At 44.6% G+C, this 18,203-nt stretch overlaps 1 protein-coding gene across 4 annotated transcripts in view; it reads left to right on the forward strand.

The window, feature by feature from the left end:
* Sil1 (SIL1 nucleotide exchange factor) overlaps positions 1 to 18,203 on the forward strand; it is a 259,660-nt gene that overhangs the window by 59,556 nt on the left and 181,901 nt on the right. For 2 of the 4 annotated variants that reach the window (XM_075968964.1, XM_075968965.1), the window contains one exon: positions 17,529 to 17,642. In XM_075968964.1, the coding sequence (XP_075825079.1) occupies positions 17,535 to 17,642 (108 nt within the window). In that variant the 5' untranslated portion in view covers positions 17,529 to 17,534. Of the gene's footprint in view, positions 1 to 1,738; positions 1,885 to 17,528; positions 17,643 to 18,203 lie in introns of all 4 variants that reach the window. The other 2 variants (XM_075968966.1, XM_075968967.1) reach the window with 2 other exon arrangements.

Raw genomic sequence — 18,203 nt, forward strand, 5'->3', positions numbered from 1 at the left:
CATGTAAGTGAAGGTGCCCACAGAGGCCAGAGGCTTCGGAACCCCTGGAGCTGGTTTACAGATGGTTCTGAGCTATCTGACATGGGTGTTAGCAACTGAACTCCTCCGGAAGAAAGCAGATGCTCTTAATTGCTGAGCCATCTTTCCAACACCTCCTCCTTCTCTTTTTTTAAAAATATTTTAATTTATTCTTTGACAGATTTTCCAAGTACTGGGGGGGGGCAGAGGCAGGTGAATCTCTGTGAGTTTGAGGCTAGCCTGGTTCCAGGACCAGCCAGGACTACACAGAAAAAAACCTGTCTCGAAACAGACAAACAGAAAGACATGTGTTTTGATTATAACCACTCCTCCTTAGCCCATTTTTACCCTTTTCTGTTTTCTCTGAGTCCCTTTTTTCCCCAACAAGTTCCTCTCCTACTTTCATGTCTTCTTTTTGTTTTTATGACTCAGTTTAATTCTGGTTGCTTGTATGAGTATAGATTTTGTGTTACTTCCTAGAACATGGATAACTTACCAGTGGCTATACCACCAAAGAAAAACAACTCCCCCAGTAGCTGGCTATTAACTGCCAATAACTCTTCAGCTAGGGTGGGACCTCATGAGTCCCTCTCCCATCTGTGTTGGAGTTGACTGGCTTGGTCTTAGGTAAGTCTTATGCACTTAACCACAGCTGCTGGAGTTCATGTCCAGAAGAGGGTGTTTCACAGCACTCTTTGCCATCTTCTGGCTCCCCCCACCCCATGTTTGGTGGTGTTCCTGGAGCCACAGAGGAGTGTGTGTGCGTGTATATGTGACAGATGCAGATGTCCCACTTAGGGATACTCCACAGCACTCAACAGTCAATTTTCCCTAGAACTTTGACCAGGTTTAAGTCTGCTTTAGCTGTGCCTACTACAAAAGGTTTCGCTGATGAAGGTTGAGACCAGCACTAATTTATGGATTTAAACACATATTAAAGGCAGTTTGCTAGCAGGTCCACTGCCAAACAACAGCAGATTCCACACTAGGGCCTATGACTCTTTAGTCATGGACTTTTGACCAGATTTACAGTACCAGTTATGCATTCCCTCCTGTGGAGTGGGTCTCAAATCCAGTTAGAAAGCAGTTAATTCCCCTCATATAGTCATGCCACTATTGCCCCAGTGGTTACATTTTGCCTGGTAAGCTGGTTTTATAGCACTCCAGTTCAGGCCACTGTTGGATAAGATCATTGATGATGATTTTTTTTCCCCACAGCACCTTGCAGTAGTACGAAAGCTGGCCAGCGTGGAGGAAGTTCTCAGATCGATCCCAGCCTGGCTTATCCTACATCCAGTGTGTGATAGCTTCAGCATGAGAGCTGACTATCTTCTTTGGTGTGTAACCAAGACAAATAATGCTAGCCTCTATTATTGTGGGTGCTCCTGGGAACTCCCTGTCACGGGAGGTGTCTCATACTTGGCACTGGGATTTTCATTTAATAACCCAGGTTTCTAGAAGCAGCACTATTGATCCGTGCAGTCTCTGCTCTCCTGGACTGTGTGATTCAGCACACTCGTCTCATTGCTGCTCCCCTGGCTTCTCAGCCTGTTGCTTTTCTTTCCCTAACCTGCCATGGACACTGAGGACTGTTCTTCGTCTGCTGTCCTTTGCTCTGAGGTTTCTCCATAGGACAGTGCCTCTACTCTTGTCTTGGTCCTCACTCCTGTTCTGATGGCACCGAAGTCCTTGCCCTACTCACTTGCCTTTCTATTTCCAGCAGAACCTTTATGAATCTCCTGCTACGCTCTGTGGCCGATGGAGCAGCTGCCTTGTCATCTGGATTCAGCAATCCAAATGAAGACTGAGCTTTAGCTTCCAACATTCAGATTCTTTGAAGACTGAGACCAATCTGGATAGAGACAGGCGAGGCTTTCTTTTATTCAATCATTTATTTGTCTCTTGATTGCTCTTATATATAGCCATTATCTTTTGTCTCTAAGATTGCAATTTTCTGATAATCTATTTAGCTTCTTTCTTGAAAATATGTACATCATTCTCCTAGAGTGGGCATGAGGTGGGTCATGTGCCCCCACCTCTTTGAGTACAAAGGATTAAAAAGAGCCAAGAATGTGTCTTCATTGCTTTTACTTCTCTTCTTCCAGAGCTCTTGTTCCAGGTGGACCCGTAGAGCTCTCTTGGCCCCTGTGTCCTCTGGCAGAGCCAGAGTCTGTCCTTGTGCTGCTGTAGGAAAGGCCTCTTGGGTTGTCTCCTCAGCCCTCTTCAGAGAAGAACAGGCTTGTGTGCACTGGAAACTGTCTTCCAACAGTCTTTTACTTTTGCTTTTGACTGCCTTGGATTTAAGAGAAGTTATTTGATTCACCCTAGGAATGACCTTTCTACTTGGGGAAATATAGTGCACAAATGGCCAGTTCTGAGTCCAGTCTGGCCAGCTAGTGGGTGGACTACTGTTAGCTGCTGTATTTCTTTTGATAGTCAAAGACTCTGTCTTTCTTGACTTTCTGCTTAGTTTGTATCTTGGGAAGCCTATTTGTCTGACCACTCCGAACCTAGTTCTTAGTTTGTATCTGGGGAAGCCTATTTGTCTGACCACTCCGAACCTAGTTCTTTTGTCCTTCCAGTTATTTTTAACATTTCTCTTCTTTCCTTAAGCCTTGTACATTGTTCCTCCATGTCAGGGATGTTCTTTCAATATCCCCTTTGCATTTCCTATTTATCTGCTTAGATTAGATGGTTAGCCTCTGTTTGTGAGGAGGTGAGTGATGGTGTGTCCGCGTTTGTACGGCCCGTATATAGTAATGGACTGTGTCTGTGGGAAGAGCGCATCCTCTAGCCTTCAGTCTGAAAGCGCGGGATTGTTTCACAGCTGGTTCTGCAGCTGGCAGTTCTGTGTGCTTGGGCCTGGCTCTGGGTGCTAGTGTGCTGAGAAAGCTCTGAGTGGATTGGGTCTGCCTGGGACTTCAGCTCTGAACTGGCTGTGCTCAGGTGTGGAGATTTTTTTTTTTTTAATATCTGTTTTCTTCGCCTCCCGGGAGCAGGTACACAACTAAAGCCTCATGTGTCAGCTGGAAACTGTGGATCTTGGAAGCGCGAGGTGTGGGCTCTGGAATGTGATTCTGGGGTTCCTGGCTTGCCCTCATTGACTGGGCAGTGGAGGGATAGCTAAGTGCCCCTAAACCCTTCCCTTCCATTGCCTATTTATTCCCCCTGTCCACTCTTTGAAGTAGAAACTCTTATTATGACCATTTTATAGGTGAGAAAAGGAAAGCCTAGCAAAGTTGTCTTTAATTTTTTATTACATTTGTTTCTTTATTATGTGTGTGGTGCATGTGTGCCACGGATTGTGCTATGTCAGAGGGCAGCTTGTGGGAGTCCTCTCCTGCCGTGGGGGTCTAGCAAGTGCCCTTACCCAGTGAGCCACCCTGCTGGCTTTCTAAAGTTGTGTCTAAGATCAACTGGCTAGGAATTTGTCAGAATTGATTTTTTTAGATCTGTCTGACTCTAAATCATTGTGCTATGCTTTCTACCCAATCTTTTTATCTTTTCAGTTTTTTTCTTATAAAATACAATTGAAATTCTTTCCCTTTCCCTTTTTTTCTAGAGGATGAGGAAAACAATCAGTATCTGTGTACTGTAGGTAGGACCAAGCTCCAGAGAGTTCAAGGTGGGCTGCTGGTGTGACTAGCCTTGTCCTGGACATTTTCATGTGTTCAGCCTCTCTCATCCCCGTGCCCTGTTCCTGAGGCTTGGGGCAGCCACTATCTGTGTTAGCCAGCCATGTCAGAACGTGCGTGAACCCAACAGTCCCCTCTCCCTCCCTTTACTGGCTGCTTGTCTTCTAGCCTCAGAAAAGACTAAAGTTACTGGAGGTTGTCTTGTTGACACAGGGCCCAGACCTCTCCTCTAGTCTGTGCAGTGGATTGGAGGACAAAGCAACCTGAGGTACGTGGGAGGTGGAGCTCCAAGGCCTTTCCTCTATGTTGCCCCAGCATCTGTTCTGGGCCACAGTAAACTGACAACACAGATTGCCCCGCCTACAAATGGCCATCTGGAGACCTATTGTCTCCCTTGTCTCCGAGCACTTAAGGAAAGAGTTACCGGGAGGGGGAGGCGCTGACAAAGTTCCTCTTTCCTGGACTGAGAGGTGCTGAAGTTGGATGAAGGCCAAACACGTAAAGTTTGCAGATCTGTTCTCTGTGAAGGCCAAGCGAGATGGGAGGCTTTGTTTGGCAGGCCATGCAGGGTAAACTTGGCATTGTGGGCAGCAAGTGCTTTGGGAGGGCACTCTCCTCAGGCCTAGTGGGATGCTATGAATTTGGCTTTATGTTCAAGCTCCCTTTGGTGGTCCCAGCTGCCTGATTTCTTGCTTGCAATTCTCAGGTCATCTTGGCAAAGTGCAGCTAGGTGCTCCTTCCTCCACTTGCTCCTTCTCCCTCTGCCTCAGCTTCGGCCAAAGCTCAGGGCAAGCTTTTCTGGCATCCTCTCTACCAAAACCAAGGGACTTGGCTGCAAGCCAGGCCTTAAAGGACAGACACTTACTCCTGCTACATGCTGCAGGGTTTGTACTTCTTCTCTGGGCATCGCAGCAATGCCTGGGGAACTCATTCTTCTACCCAACCTCACTTTCCCTCGCTCTCTCCTCAGTCTTCCCAATAGCCCACTGAACTCCACGCCTGCTGTCTTTTGTGGGAAAATGGATGGAAGCAATAAGTAGGTCAGGTGTGTGGTCCTTGTGGAATTATTGAGGGGAGATGAAGGATCCATTTTTCAATTGATCTCTCATCCTTTGTATTGGCAGCAGTGTTCCTGCTGGCATGAGAGCCCTGCGGGAGCTGCCATTTCTCTGCCCTCTATTCCCCTTCCTACTCTAGGAGCTGCTGTGTGCATTGGCTGTCCCTGACCTACTGTTCCTCAGTCTCTTCTGGGTCTCTTGTTTATTTGTCATCTTGCCCTTGACTTCTCATTTGTCTTTACCATCTCCGGTCCCATGTTTATCTCTGGCTGTCGGAAGGGAGTACCTGACTGCGTGTGCACATGCATATATGCATGAACACTATCACATGAGGAAGGACATGTGTGGCTTTGGGGTTAATGCGCTTTCTTTCTCCCCCCCCCGCCCCCCCCGCCACTTCCTTTCTTTTAAGATAGCTTCTCTGTGGTCCGGCAGACTAGCCTTGAGATCTTAGTGATCCTCCTGACTGAGCCTTCCAAGGGCTAGGATTGCAGATGAGCTACCATGTCTGGCTATTTCCTTTTGTTTTATGTTCTAATAGTGCTAGGTCCCTCTCATTATCCTGCGTCTCAAGTCAAGGTTGCAGGGATAAGAAGGATAAAAGCATTTGGAAGCTCTAGGACTGTGTCCTCTTGAGACCCATCTCCCTGGGCCTCCCTAGCCTCTCTTAATGTGGCAACCCCTTCCCTTATTCATCCTTAGCTAGCTTGGCACCTCTCCATCACCCGGGACACGGGCAGACACCTGCTCAGAACAGTGCAGTTGCTGTGAACCCATTCTCTGTCTCTCAGTGTGATTGGTGCCCCCAGGAAGCCAGGATGCTGGGAGGAACTTGTGTGGCACTCAGCAGTTCCATTTTGTGATAAAAAAATGGAGAGGGAGACTGGCAGAAAGCAAAAGCTGTTGCTGCTGGGTGAGTGGAGCAGCTATTTTTAGTCCCAAGCCTTTGCTTTTCCGTTTGGCTGTGCTTTTTTAGCACAGTGCTGGTCCAGCAGGGCTGTTTTCTTTCAAGGCTGCAGATGTCCTTAGGGAAGGTTTCTGTCTGCCCCTAGGAAGACATGGGCTGGCCAGAGGGGTAATAACTTCCGAGAGTGGATCCAGGCAGAACTGAGTCCATCTTGGGGCAGTATGTGACGGGAGTCAGAGCAGGGTGGAGTGTGGCAGGGATGGGGAGAGAAGTGTAAACATCATACTCTTCAGAAATCCTCCTCTGTAATTCGCTTACACCATTACCAAGTAAAATGCTGAGTGAGTCCCATCAGAGCTGAGGGTTGTGCACGAAACCCTTTCCAAGAGTCTGGGCTAATACATTCTGAATTCTTCTGTTGTTCTTGCTTAATGTTTGCCTTCCTGGCTCTTGTAGATTATGTGCTAGTTTTGATAAAGTTGCCCTGTTTTCTGTTTTACTGACCAACTTTTGTTATAAATTTTATTACTACTCTAAAATAGAAACTCTCTTTCTATTAAGCATGAATTCCCTACTCTCCCTTTCTTTAACCCCTGAAGGTGGATTCTGTGTTCTTTCTTTGTGATTTCTAGATATTTCTTGAAGGTGGAATCATACATATCATTTTGTGTCTGGGTCATTTCACTTGATGTAATGTTTTGAGATTTATTTGTGTTGCCGTATGTATTTGTTCTCACCTTTTTATATGGCTGGGTAATAGTCCATTGTTTATATAGTATATTTTTAAATTTTTGTGTTTATTCCTTTAACAGGATCTTATTATACATATGCAGTCTGGTTTTGAACTCACTATATAGCTAAGGCTGGCTTTGAAGTCTTGATCCTTCTCTTTGTACCATCCAGCTACTGGGATTACAGTCGTGAATCACTGTGCCCAGCTAAATGTCTATCTGTTGTTGGACACCTGGGTTAGCTCTACTCTTTGAGAACTGTGAATAGCGTCTTTGAATACAGATGCATAAGTAACTGCTTGAATTCCTACTTTAGGTGTACTCCTAGGAGAAAAATTGGTATATAGCTTTTTTTTTTTTTAAACAGGGTGTCACTATGCAGTTCAGGCTGGCATTAAATTCTTGATCCTTCTATCTGGCTTAAATGTAGAGTTTTGTTTGTTTGTTTGTTTTTATTTTGTTTTAGATTTATTTTGATTTTAACTACGTGTACTTATGTGGCAGTGTGGGTATATGCACACAAGTGTAGGTGCCACAGAGGCCAAAAGATAGCATCAGATTCCCCAGAGCTGGAGTTACAGGGGATTGTTAGCCACCTGACATGGGTGCCGGGAGCTGAAACTGAAGACTTTTTGTTTTGAGACAAGGTCTTACCATGTAACTCTGTTGTCCTGGAATTCACTAGGTAGACCAGACTGGCCTTGAACTCACAAGAGATGCTCCTACCTCTGCATTTTGAGTGCTGGAATTCAAGGCATGGAACCACCATGTCTGGCCAATATATACTCTTAACTTGTAAGTCATTTCTCTGACCACACATGTAGCTTAAAATTCTCTTTCTCTCTCATATATATATATATATGAATATATTAAATATATTCACATATAAACATCAATTTAATATATATAAATTAATATATATAAAGTTGGTGTTGGAGATTTGGCTTAGGGGTTAAGAGCATTGACTCTTCTTCCAGATGACCTAGGTTTGATTCCTAACACCCACATTGCAGCTCATAATTGTCTGTAACTCCAGTCACAGGAATCTGATGGTCCTTGAGGTCCTTGAGGGTACTATATGCATATGTAGTACAGACATACACATGGGCAGAATATACATACACATATACCTAAATAAAATAATTAAAAAGTTATGCTGTATATATTGTATTGAGAGGGCACAAGCATATTATGGTACATGTACGGAGGTCAGAGGACAACTTTATCGAATCAATTTTCTCCTACTTTGTGAGGTTCTAGGGATCAAACTCAGGTGATCACATGTGTGGCAAGCGTGTTACCTGATGAGCCACCTCACTGGCTCAAATGCTTTTGAAAAACCGAATTGTGTTACAATGTGACCATGATGCTTTACATTCCCCTCGATAGTTATGATGACTTCATTTAATCCTTATCAAAGTGTTTATTATCCTACTTAAAAAATAATATAACCATCTTAGGGTATGAAGTGATTTTGTTTTGTTTTGTTTTGTTTTATTTTTTGTTTTTTGAGACAAGGTTTCTTTGGTGCTTGTCCTAGAACTAGCTTTCTCTCTTTTTTCTTTTAAATCCTTCCTTTTTGTTGTTTCTCAAGACAGGAATTTCTCTGTGTAGCCCTGACTACTGTCCTGGAACTCACTTTGTAGACCAGGCTGACCTTGAACTCACAGAGATCTGCCCACCTCTGCCTCCCAAGTGCCAGGATTAAAATGTGAGCCACCACCGCCCAGCAGGTATGAAGTGGTTGAAGTGGTTTTGATGTCCACTTTCGTAATGATTAATGATGCTCAGGATCTTTTCATGTCCCTAATGGCTATTTGTGTGTGCATGCTCGCTTGCCCTTCCTTCCTTCCTTCCTTCCTTCCTTCCTTCCTTCCTTCCTTCCCTCCCTCCCTCCCTCCCTCCCTCCCTCCCTCCCTCCCTCCCTCCCTTCCTTTCTCTTACTTGAGAAATGCCTATTTTAGTTCTTTGTTGTTTTGAAATTTTTAATTGTTATTGTTTTGGAGAGTACTGAGTATTGATCTCAGGATCTCAGGCATGCTAAGCAAGCCCACTTTGGCTGAGTTGCACTCCCTAGACTCCTTTACTCTGTCTTTTATTGAAACCCAGAAGAATTTGATCTTATATTTATACATTAAATTATTATATTTTGATATTTATATTTACATGTATAAAAACACATTTATATTATTTATTTGTGTATGTGGTTGCGACCTGCCATGGTTTATGTGTGGAGGTCAGAGGACAACTTGTGAAAATGGGTTCTTTTCTACCACATGGGTTCTGGGGATTGAGCTTAGGTGGTCAGACTTGGTGGCAAGTGCTGCTGACTTCTTTTGTATTCTTTTGATGTGCTCAAATTGAACCCAGGGCTTCCTGCATGCTAGGAAAGTGATATTCCTCTAAACTAAATCTCAAGCCTTGTTCTAGATATTAAATTCTTATTATTTAGGTGATTTGAAATTTTTTCCCTCATAATGTAGGTTGCCTTTTCATGATGAGTGGCTTTGATTATGTGTGTATATTCGTGTATGTTCATGTACTCTGAGAGTATGCGTGTGGTGGTAGGAATTGAATTCAGGACTTCATGCATACTAAGCTAATGCTTTTAACTGACCTGTATCACCAAGCTTATAATAAAGTAGCTTTCTGAGATACAAAGCTTTTTAATTTTGATGAAGTCCAGTTTATATTTTTTGTTGCTTACTCTTTTGGTGTCACCTTTAAGGAACCATTGGCAGAACCCAATAGCATAAAGATTGTACCTATGTTTTCTTCGCATAGTTTAAGCTTTTTCCCAGGGGTGGAAGTACATGCCTGTAATCCCAGCACTTGGAAGGCAGAGGCAGGGGTGATGGGGGCTCAGTGTCACCTCAGCTATATGGTGAGTGTGAAGACAGCTGGTTACATAGGACCTTGCTTCAAAGTGGATTCGAGGCCAGCCAGGTCTACAGAACAAGTTCTAGAACAGCCAAGGCTGTTACACAGATAAACCCTGTTTCAAAAAAAACAAACAACAAAATAAAACAAAGCAACAAAAAAAACACCATAAACACTCCCAAAAGCTTTTTACTTTTAGTTTCAGTTCTGGTCCATTTTGAGTCAGTCTTTGTGTGTATTATAAAGGAAGAGTCTGGCTTTATTCTTTTGCTTACGGATAGTGAGTTGTCCCAGCTTTGTTTCAAGATAGTTACTCCTGTTCTTCCTAGATAAATAGTTTTGACACTTTCGTTGAAAACTGACCATATATGAGGTTATGTCTATGTTCTTATTTCTGTGTCATTAGTCTGTATGACTGTTTTCCTGCTCATTCCACACTTGGGTTCTTTAACTTTGCAGATTAAAAAGAGTCTTTCTTTCTTTCTTTCTTTCTTTCTTTCTTTCTTTCTTTCTTTCTTTCTTTCTTTCTTTCTTTTTAATGGTTGTCTTGGTGTTCTGTGCTCATTAACATTCCATATGAATTGGATAAATTTCTCTATTTCTTCAGGAAGCACCATGGAGTTTGATAGCAATTGCATTGAATTTGTATGCTGTTTTGGTTAGGATTGCCATCTTAAAAATCCATGAATATAGGATGTCTTTCAGTCCTTATATATTGAAATTGTTAACATGTACTAATACTTACACTAGGATTTGTTTGGTCTCTTAAAAAGGAGTGCACACGGTTCTGTGACTTAGAAATGTTGAGCTTTGCTAGGTTAGAGGACACTGACGCTGGCGGTCATCAGCTGTGACAGTGGGTGTGTTTAAAAGGAGGTGGTTGCAGATATTTATATGGACTCGGTCCTGTATCTGTTCACATGCAGCACAGTGGTGAATTTCCTCCTTTTCCCACTGCAGCTGAAAGACCCTACAGACCCCCTCCTCAAAACCCGCAGCTAGCATGCTCCCGGGGGAACGTCCTGTTTGTTTTAAACAAATCTCCGGATCAGCAGCCAGCCTGCTCCCGTAAGAACATCCCAGGTGCCTGAGAGAACAGGAGATAGAGATAGAAAGACTGCAAGGCAAGATGTCAATAAGATAGGATGTCAACAAAGCAGGTTAGTTATAAGATAGGAACAGGATGACTGTTGCCAGGCATCCATGCTGAGAGAGGAAACCTTTCATGCCCCCCGCCGCATTCCGATAGCCACGCTTTTGCTTCTGTAAACTTGCTTCTTGCTGACACCCATGCTAAGAGGGGAAACCATTCATGCCCCCGCCTCATTCCGGTCGATCGATAACCACGCTTTTGCTTCTGTAAACTTGCTTTTTGCTCTTCCCTATATAAAGCCCGTCCTCCAGTTGGCAGGCGCGCAAGTCCTCCGAAAGACTTGCTGCCCGCAGGTACCTGTGTTTACTCAATAAACCTCTTGCTAATTGCATCCTGTGGCCTGGTCTCGGAGTGTCCTGGTTCTGGGGTCTTCATCAGAGAGGAAAGGTCCTCTCTGAGGGTCTTTCATTTGGTGCATTGGCCGGGAATTGAAGACCTTCACCCAGGAGCTACCGACCCACCACCGGGAGGTAAGCTGGCCAGCACCCATTCGTTAGTCTGTGTCTGTGTCATTTGTGTTCTTTGTTAAGCTCTGTACGCTCAGATCTGAGTGCTCTGAATCTGGCGAGGTAGAAAGGAACTGACGAGTTCGGACTTTCCCTCGCAGCCTTTTGGAAGACGTTCCAGGGGCGTCTGGAGCCTTCGGGGCTCAACCCGTGTCGGAAAGATACGTGGATCTGGTTGGAGAAGGGAGGTCTGGACTCCCATTGTCTCCGTCTGAAATTCTGCTTTCGGCATTACGCCGAATCCGCGCCGGCGCATCTGTATTGTCTGTGTATTTTTGTGCTTAATATGTTCTTTGTTTTGTATATCTGTTTGTACTCGAGTCTAAATCTGGTACCATGGGGCAGTAAATAACCACCTCTTTGACCCCAACTCTATGAAAATCCAAAAGGAATGCTGACAGTCTGCCCCTCCTTTACTTCTCTAGGCTGTGCCTTGCTGAGGCTGTGCTGCTGAACTGCCCTGCTTGCTATTGCAAGGGGGGAGGGAGCAGGGCTGTGATCTCCTGCGGCGCAGACTGGAGCCAGGCCTAGGCGGGCAACCAGCCTCTGAGCAAACTTCTCAGCAGGACGCAGGGCAGGGCATGGCAGCAACCCTGGCCCAAGTCAGAGAAGGGGGCAGCTGTGGGCACCCCCTGAAATCCCTGTGCTGAGAGTGACGTCCTCTCTTGCTGACCTGAAGTCCACCAGTACCGCAGGGGAGGACTGGGGGAGGAGGGCTGCCTTAGACAGTCCAAGGTGTTCCCTCCCCCTACAGCCAGTGCAAAGGTCTTCACAGCTGCTACTGGCAGTGTGAGGGCTAAAGAGGAACTGAGTTGAGGCTTCCAGACGGTGGACCAATCCTGACCTCACAAGTTCCCTGGAGGGAATTCCTCCTGGGGCCTCTGGAATCCCATTCAGAGAAAAGCTGCTAGATTGCTGTGAGTACTGAGGTGGGGTATGGGAAGCTTGTGCTATACAACTAGGAGCTCACTATGGACAGAGCTGAGACTGAAGCCAGGTCCTGGGAGGATCCCCAGTGGGGTTCCCTGTGGAGAAGGCTTGTTTTCCCTGGAAAATAAGGTGCTAGAGATTGAATGGCAGCCCCCATCTGCAAATGCCATGTAAAACCTTGTGCCAAAGATCTGTGGCCCTTGCCCAGGGGAAGTAGCTGGTGCTAACGCCAGGGTCACAGAACTAAGGCCTCCTGTGGAGACACATGCCAGCCAGTTGGGTCCAAGCTGGTGCTAATTCCTCCCCACAGGACCCAGTAAGCCTGGGAACCTACAGTAGGCTATTTCTCTGGGGTCGGATACCCTATTAAAAAGCAAAGGTCCCCTAAAGAACCTGGACCTTTCCATTTTGGCAGTAGGGCAAGAGATTGCAAGTAAATATCCCTGTGGCTGTTGGTAAATGGTGAATGTGGATTCAGGAGTGGCAGGTAATGGAGTAAGCTGACATTAAAAGGGCCTACCAGCCCTGATAACATCTGTCTTCCGGGGATGCTCTATACCAGTCATCATATGCTGCATCCAGGTAAAAGCCTCTGGTTTAAAAATTGGGAAAATTAAATTAAGTCACCTTAAAATAATATGCTTATAAAAAAAAACTACAGATTGTTGGTTTCTATATTTCTTAGAAAGTAAATTCCCAGCTCTGTTTAGATGGATGCAGGACTACACTGTCTTCAAGAACTATTGCTGTAAAAGGCCTGGCAGGGCCAGGGCCATATGAACAGCCCAGCTGAGCTTCTAAGCCAGCCCATGTTTAGATCTGAATGTAACACTTGTCTGCTCACAATGCTTGTGATAAGGTGGGTGCCCCGAGTTGCCCCACAAGGCAAAGATCTGCTAAAGCCTCTCACCCCACTACGATGGCAAAGGGGGTGTTACTGAATGATGAGGTTGAGTTAAAATGACCCTTTTGACTCTTTATAATGTTCATGGCTATTTAAAAAAAAACATGGCAAAGATTCTCATTTATTATTAATATAAAAAAGGTGCATTTTGGGTTGTTTTCAGATTCTGTCAATGATAATATAAAGGATGTCGCTAAGTTTTTAAGGTAATATGTTATCTAATTCTGAAAATCCACCATGCTAATGTTCAAAGTAGCTGTAAGCATAAATTGTCAAATGATATTTTTAATCTTGGTCAGTTTTACAGGAATAAGATAAAATCTCAGAATTGTTTAATTTGCATTTCCCTGATGATTAAGGATGTTATATTTAAGCAAATTTTAAATATCTTTCAGTCATTTCAAGTTCATTTGTTGAGAATTTACAGTTTTGGTCTGTGACATAATTGTACTGAAATATTTGTTTTTATGAGGATTAAGTTCCTAAGTTCCTTATATGTCTCATGATACCCACCCCCATTCTACAGGTTGATATTACATTCCGTTGATTATATCCTTTGCTATACAAAAAGCGTCTCAGTTTTAAAAATCTTATTTATTGATTGTTTCTCTCAATATCTATGCCACTGAGGCTGTGTTTGAAAATGAATTTTAAACTTTTTTTTCCTTCTATAAAAAGTTCAATATTGTTGGTTTTATGTTAAGGTCTTTAATTTGTTTGGATTTCAGTTTTGTGCATAGAAATAAATATGGATCTAGCTTCATTCTTCTACATAATAATGTCTAATTAATTCTTAAAGGGAGAAACTGACAGTCAAAATGCTGGGCTCATGGCAAATCTCAGGGGGGGGCTGCAAGGCACCCCACTAATTCAGCCAAGGTAAGAGAGGTTCTCCAGGGACCAGTTACAATCTATGCTCCTTAAATGATTAATAAAAGTTTACAGGCATTTTACCCAACCTCTGAAGGTCAGCAGACAGCAGTAGCCATGGCCTACATAGGACAGGCAACATCAGATATAAGAAAAAGTTACAGCAAGTAGATAGGTCACAAGATTATACCTAGTAAAATTTGGAGAGACCAAAAAAAAAATGTTAAACGAGGGACAGAGAAAGGGAAGCGAAAGAGAGAGAGGCGGGAAGCAAAAGAAAGATAGGACTCAGACAGATTAGGAGCCTGGGCAACAGAAGATCAAAGACAAATGAAGAGGAACACTGGAACTGAGTAAAGAATACAAACTGGACACCGTACGAACTAGAAATTTGGGAAAAAGACAAATAAATGACTCGTTCCTCCCTGGTCACTTCTGAATGTATGACCAAAGCCTTTTGTTGACCAAACGAGGGACTTTTGCTTTCGCTGCTGTTTTCAGTTCTGCAGGAGACGCAGGCTGCTTGTCTGCCTCTGCCTCTACCACGCCCTCCTCACCAGGATGACCACCTCTCCCTGCCATCACCGCTGAAGAAATCCTCACCTCCTAGCAACTGCCTTGGTGCTGTGCTTGCTCTAAAGCCTGCATGAGCTCTGACTGCTCACTCTACAGTCTTGCTCCCCTCACCCATGTCAGACTGTGATACAGCAGTCACCATGCTACCACAGGTGCCCTCCTGTGCCAGACTACTGCTCCTGTGCTGGGCTGACGTCGATGGACTATGGATCCTGCCAGCATCTGCATAAAGGACAGGCGAATGGCAAAATGGCAGGCTAAGCTGTGCCAGGCAGAGCCGAAAATGAGGGCGAAGCTTGCCAGGGGCACAAGGCTGGCGGTCCGAGCTAAGCAGGTACACAAGACTGAAGGTAAGCGGAAGGCGGGGGCAACATTGGTGGACAGGAAGCAAATGATCTGGGCCAGTAACCTCCCTTCAGGGATGGCGGCCCGACTGGAACGCTGAACTTGTGGCTTTGATACAAGCTCTACAGATGGCAGAGGGAACGTCTATACTAACAGCAGGTATGCTTCAAAGCAATATACAGACAAAAAGGACTGTTGACATCTGCTGAAATTTTGAGCCTCCAGGAGGCCACACATTTGCCAAAGAAGACAGCCATCATACATTGACCAAGATTGAGACATCCAATGTAATGGCTAAGAAGATCATAAAAAAAAATCATCCTAAGGTTTGGGATGCCCAAGATAATCATGCCCCATAATAGACCTGCCTTTGTTGCCCAGGTAAGTTAGGGTGTGGCCAAGACATTGGGTATCAATTGGAACTTAAGCTTACCAACCCCAAAGCTCAGGTCAGATAGATAGGATAAATAAGATTCTAAAAGAACAAATTGACATAATTGGCCCTGGAGACCAGCAAAAATGACTGGACAGACCTCCCTCCCTCCTGTCCTGTCCTGGGTTCAAAACACCCCGGCAATCGCTGCCACTAGTTCTGTTGCCTGGCTAGTTAGCTGCTGCTCATGTATCCGCTGACAGTGGCTGACCCTGGTGATGAAATCCTGAGCTCAAGGCTTACACAGGGCAGGCACATCCGCTATAAGGTGGGCTTACATCACCTTTTAGGCTCTTCTTTCCTAGAGTCAGAAACCCACAGGGCTCTGCTCATTTTTCTTTAGGGTCTTTTGAAGCACAATATCAGACAGCAGAAGCAAAAGGCAATTCTGTTCTGTTCCTCCACTGTGTGTCTGGGACTTATTGACAGGAATTATTTTTTTACAGTTTGAGATTTTTCCGGATCAGACCGCTTTGTGCAGATAACTTCAGAGAAAAAGCAAACACACCTAAAGCTTCCTTACCTCTTGATAGGTTTTGTTTTTCTACAGGAAAATCTTGTTTTAATCTGTGGGGTTATGAAATGATATGGCTTTCAAAAGATAAACAGAGATGGTTTAATATATGATAAAATAGATATCAATGGGATGTTAAAACTTTTTTTAATGCTGTAGTTACAAATGTAAAGCCTGAGTAAGTCAGTCTCAAAAAGATATTTATGTCCTCATTCGCTGTCCTCTGGCTTTAGGGCTTTTTGTTTTGTTTTAAACATTTGTCATTCTGTATTGCATTTTCTCTCATTGTTTGTTAAAGTTCTCACAATGGACACAACCCTGTACATTTGGATAAAGCTGATGCTACAGGATGCAATGGAAACCTGTAGATGCCATGTGGTGCCAGCTGGACCGAAACTGACTTCTCCGGCACATTCTCTGGAGTTGAGGAACAACACTCCCGGTGTCTACAGCAAAAGAGATTTGTATTCATAATACTGAACTTGCCTCTTATGAGAAGGCATCCATGTGTTTCTTAGGGCTGAGTTAAGCTCTTTGTAGTCAATAGACTATTATTGCCACAGTGTTGGGTGCTATTCTCGGGTCTACAGTGGTTCACAATGTCTACCATGTAGTTACTTTCAAGCCTCATTCAGATAATTTTGTTAAGAGCTATGTACACCCTAGAGATGTTCTACCATCTTCTCCCAATACTGCTCTGTAAAGTATAAGTTATTTTGTCCCATCAGTTGTACTAGTTTTCATATGGCTATTGTCTGAGCAAATCTTTCAGAGGTGGTGCTCCATAACAGGAGGGGCCTGGACCTGTTGCTTTTAAAGAAAGGGAGTCTTTGTGCTACACTCAGGGGAAAATGTTACTTTTATGCTGACCATACTGGATTGGTTAGAAGATCCATGACCAAGCTTAGAGAGAGGTTAAGACAGAGACAAAGCTGTTCGAATCACAACAAGGATGGTTCGACGGATGGGTTAATAAGTCTCCCTGGTTTACAACTCTATTGTCTTCTTTGATGGGTCCCTTGATTATCCTCCTTCTGATTCTCCTGTTTGGGCCCTGAATCTTAAACCGCCTGGTCCAGTTTATAAAAGACAGGCTGTCAGTCATTCAGGCCCTAGTACTGACCCATCAGTATCACATGTTACCACAACAAGATACCGAAGTTCTGTGATTGCTTTGAGTAAAAGATTTAACTCATTAACAAAAGAAAAAGGGGGAAATGAAAGACCCTACAGACCCCCTCCTCAAAACCCGCAGCTAGCATGCTCCCGGGGGAACGTCCTGTTTGTTTTAAACAAATCTCCGGATCAGCAGCCAGCCTGCTCCCGTAAGAACATCCCAGGTGCCTGAGAGAACAGGAGATAGAGATAGAAAGACTGCAAGGCAAGATGTCAATAAGATAGGATGTCAACAAAGCAGGTTAGTTATAAGATAGGAACAGGATGACTGTTGCCAGGCATCCATGCTGAGAGAGGAAACCTTTCATGCCCCCCGCCGCATTCCGATAGCCACGCTTTTGCTTCTGTAAACTTGCTTCTTGCTGACACCCATGCTAAGAGGGGAAACCATTCATGCCCCCGCCTCATTCCGGTCGATCGATAACCACGCTTTTGCTTCTGTAAACTTGCTTTTTGCTCTTCCCTATATAAAGCCCGTCCTCCAGTTGGCAGGCGCGCAAGTCCTCCGAAAGACTTGCTGCCCGCAGGTACCTGTGTTTACTCAATAAACCTCTTGCTAATTGCATCCTGTGGCCTGGTCTCGGAGTGTCCTGGTTCTGGGGTCTTCATCAGAGAGGAAAGGTCCTCTCTGAGGGTCTTTCACAGCCAGCAACACTTTCCACAGCCCCAGTACTATGAACGAGGAAGGAGGGCCGGGGCTGTCACAGCATATGCATTTCTAGTCAGGGACTATCACTTTGAGTTACAGGAATTGATTTATCTAGTAGTAGTAGAAGGCCTGTTCCACGTCTGCGCAGGAAATGACTGACTTTTGTGGAGTAGAGCTATTATGGGAGTCCTGATGATGGGGAGCCAGGCACTGACCTTCTGTTTTCTGCGCTTGTCCCCTCAGGTCCTGATGATGGCTCCTCAGCACCTGCCTTCAACTAGAATGGCTGCTCTAGGAATGTTGCTTGGACTGCTGGTGACTTCCTGGGTCACTGTCTGCCTCAGCTGTAAGAACTCAGTAAGTGTCTTCCTATCGATTGGAGTGGTAGGAGGCGGCCTGGGAGAGCCTTCTTGTCTCCAAGAGCACTATGGGATAGGCTAGACTTGGAGTTTTGTTTTTATGGAAATGTGGTCTCCTTTTTCTTATTTCTAGTTCCTTTAGTCTCTGTTTAAAGGTCATGGCAGTTTCCCCTTGGGGGAAAAATGGCGATAGCAATGATGATAATAAAATAATAATCAGCTTCCATGCACCAAGTATTGTATTAAATGTTTTGTATCATCCCAGAAACTCTATGAAGTAGGCAACTCTAATTATCCTCATTCCAAAAAGGAAGAGACTGAGGGTCAGAATCACAAAGCCGCTTGAGAAAGAGCTGGAGGGCGGGGCAGGGATCAGGATGTCCTGAGGAACTAGATGGCCAGGTGGAGAACACTACCCCCAAACAGACTGCTTCTTCCTCTACTTTCCTGGTCCTTGTGCTTTCTCTTCTACCCAGATCTCTGTCTCCTTTCCTGTTCTTTGGGGCCTTTGTTGGTTAGCCTGGACCTCGTTGTTTTTGAGCTGCTGTGTTGTCACTGG

This window comes from Microtus pennsylvanicus, chromosome 4, assembly GCF_037038515.1.
Source record: "Microtus pennsylvanicus isolate mMicPen1 chromosome 4, mMicPen1.hap1, whole genome shotgun sequence".
NCBI lineage: Eukaryota > Metazoa > Chordata > Mammalia > Rodentia > Cricetidae > Microtus > Microtus pennsylvanicus.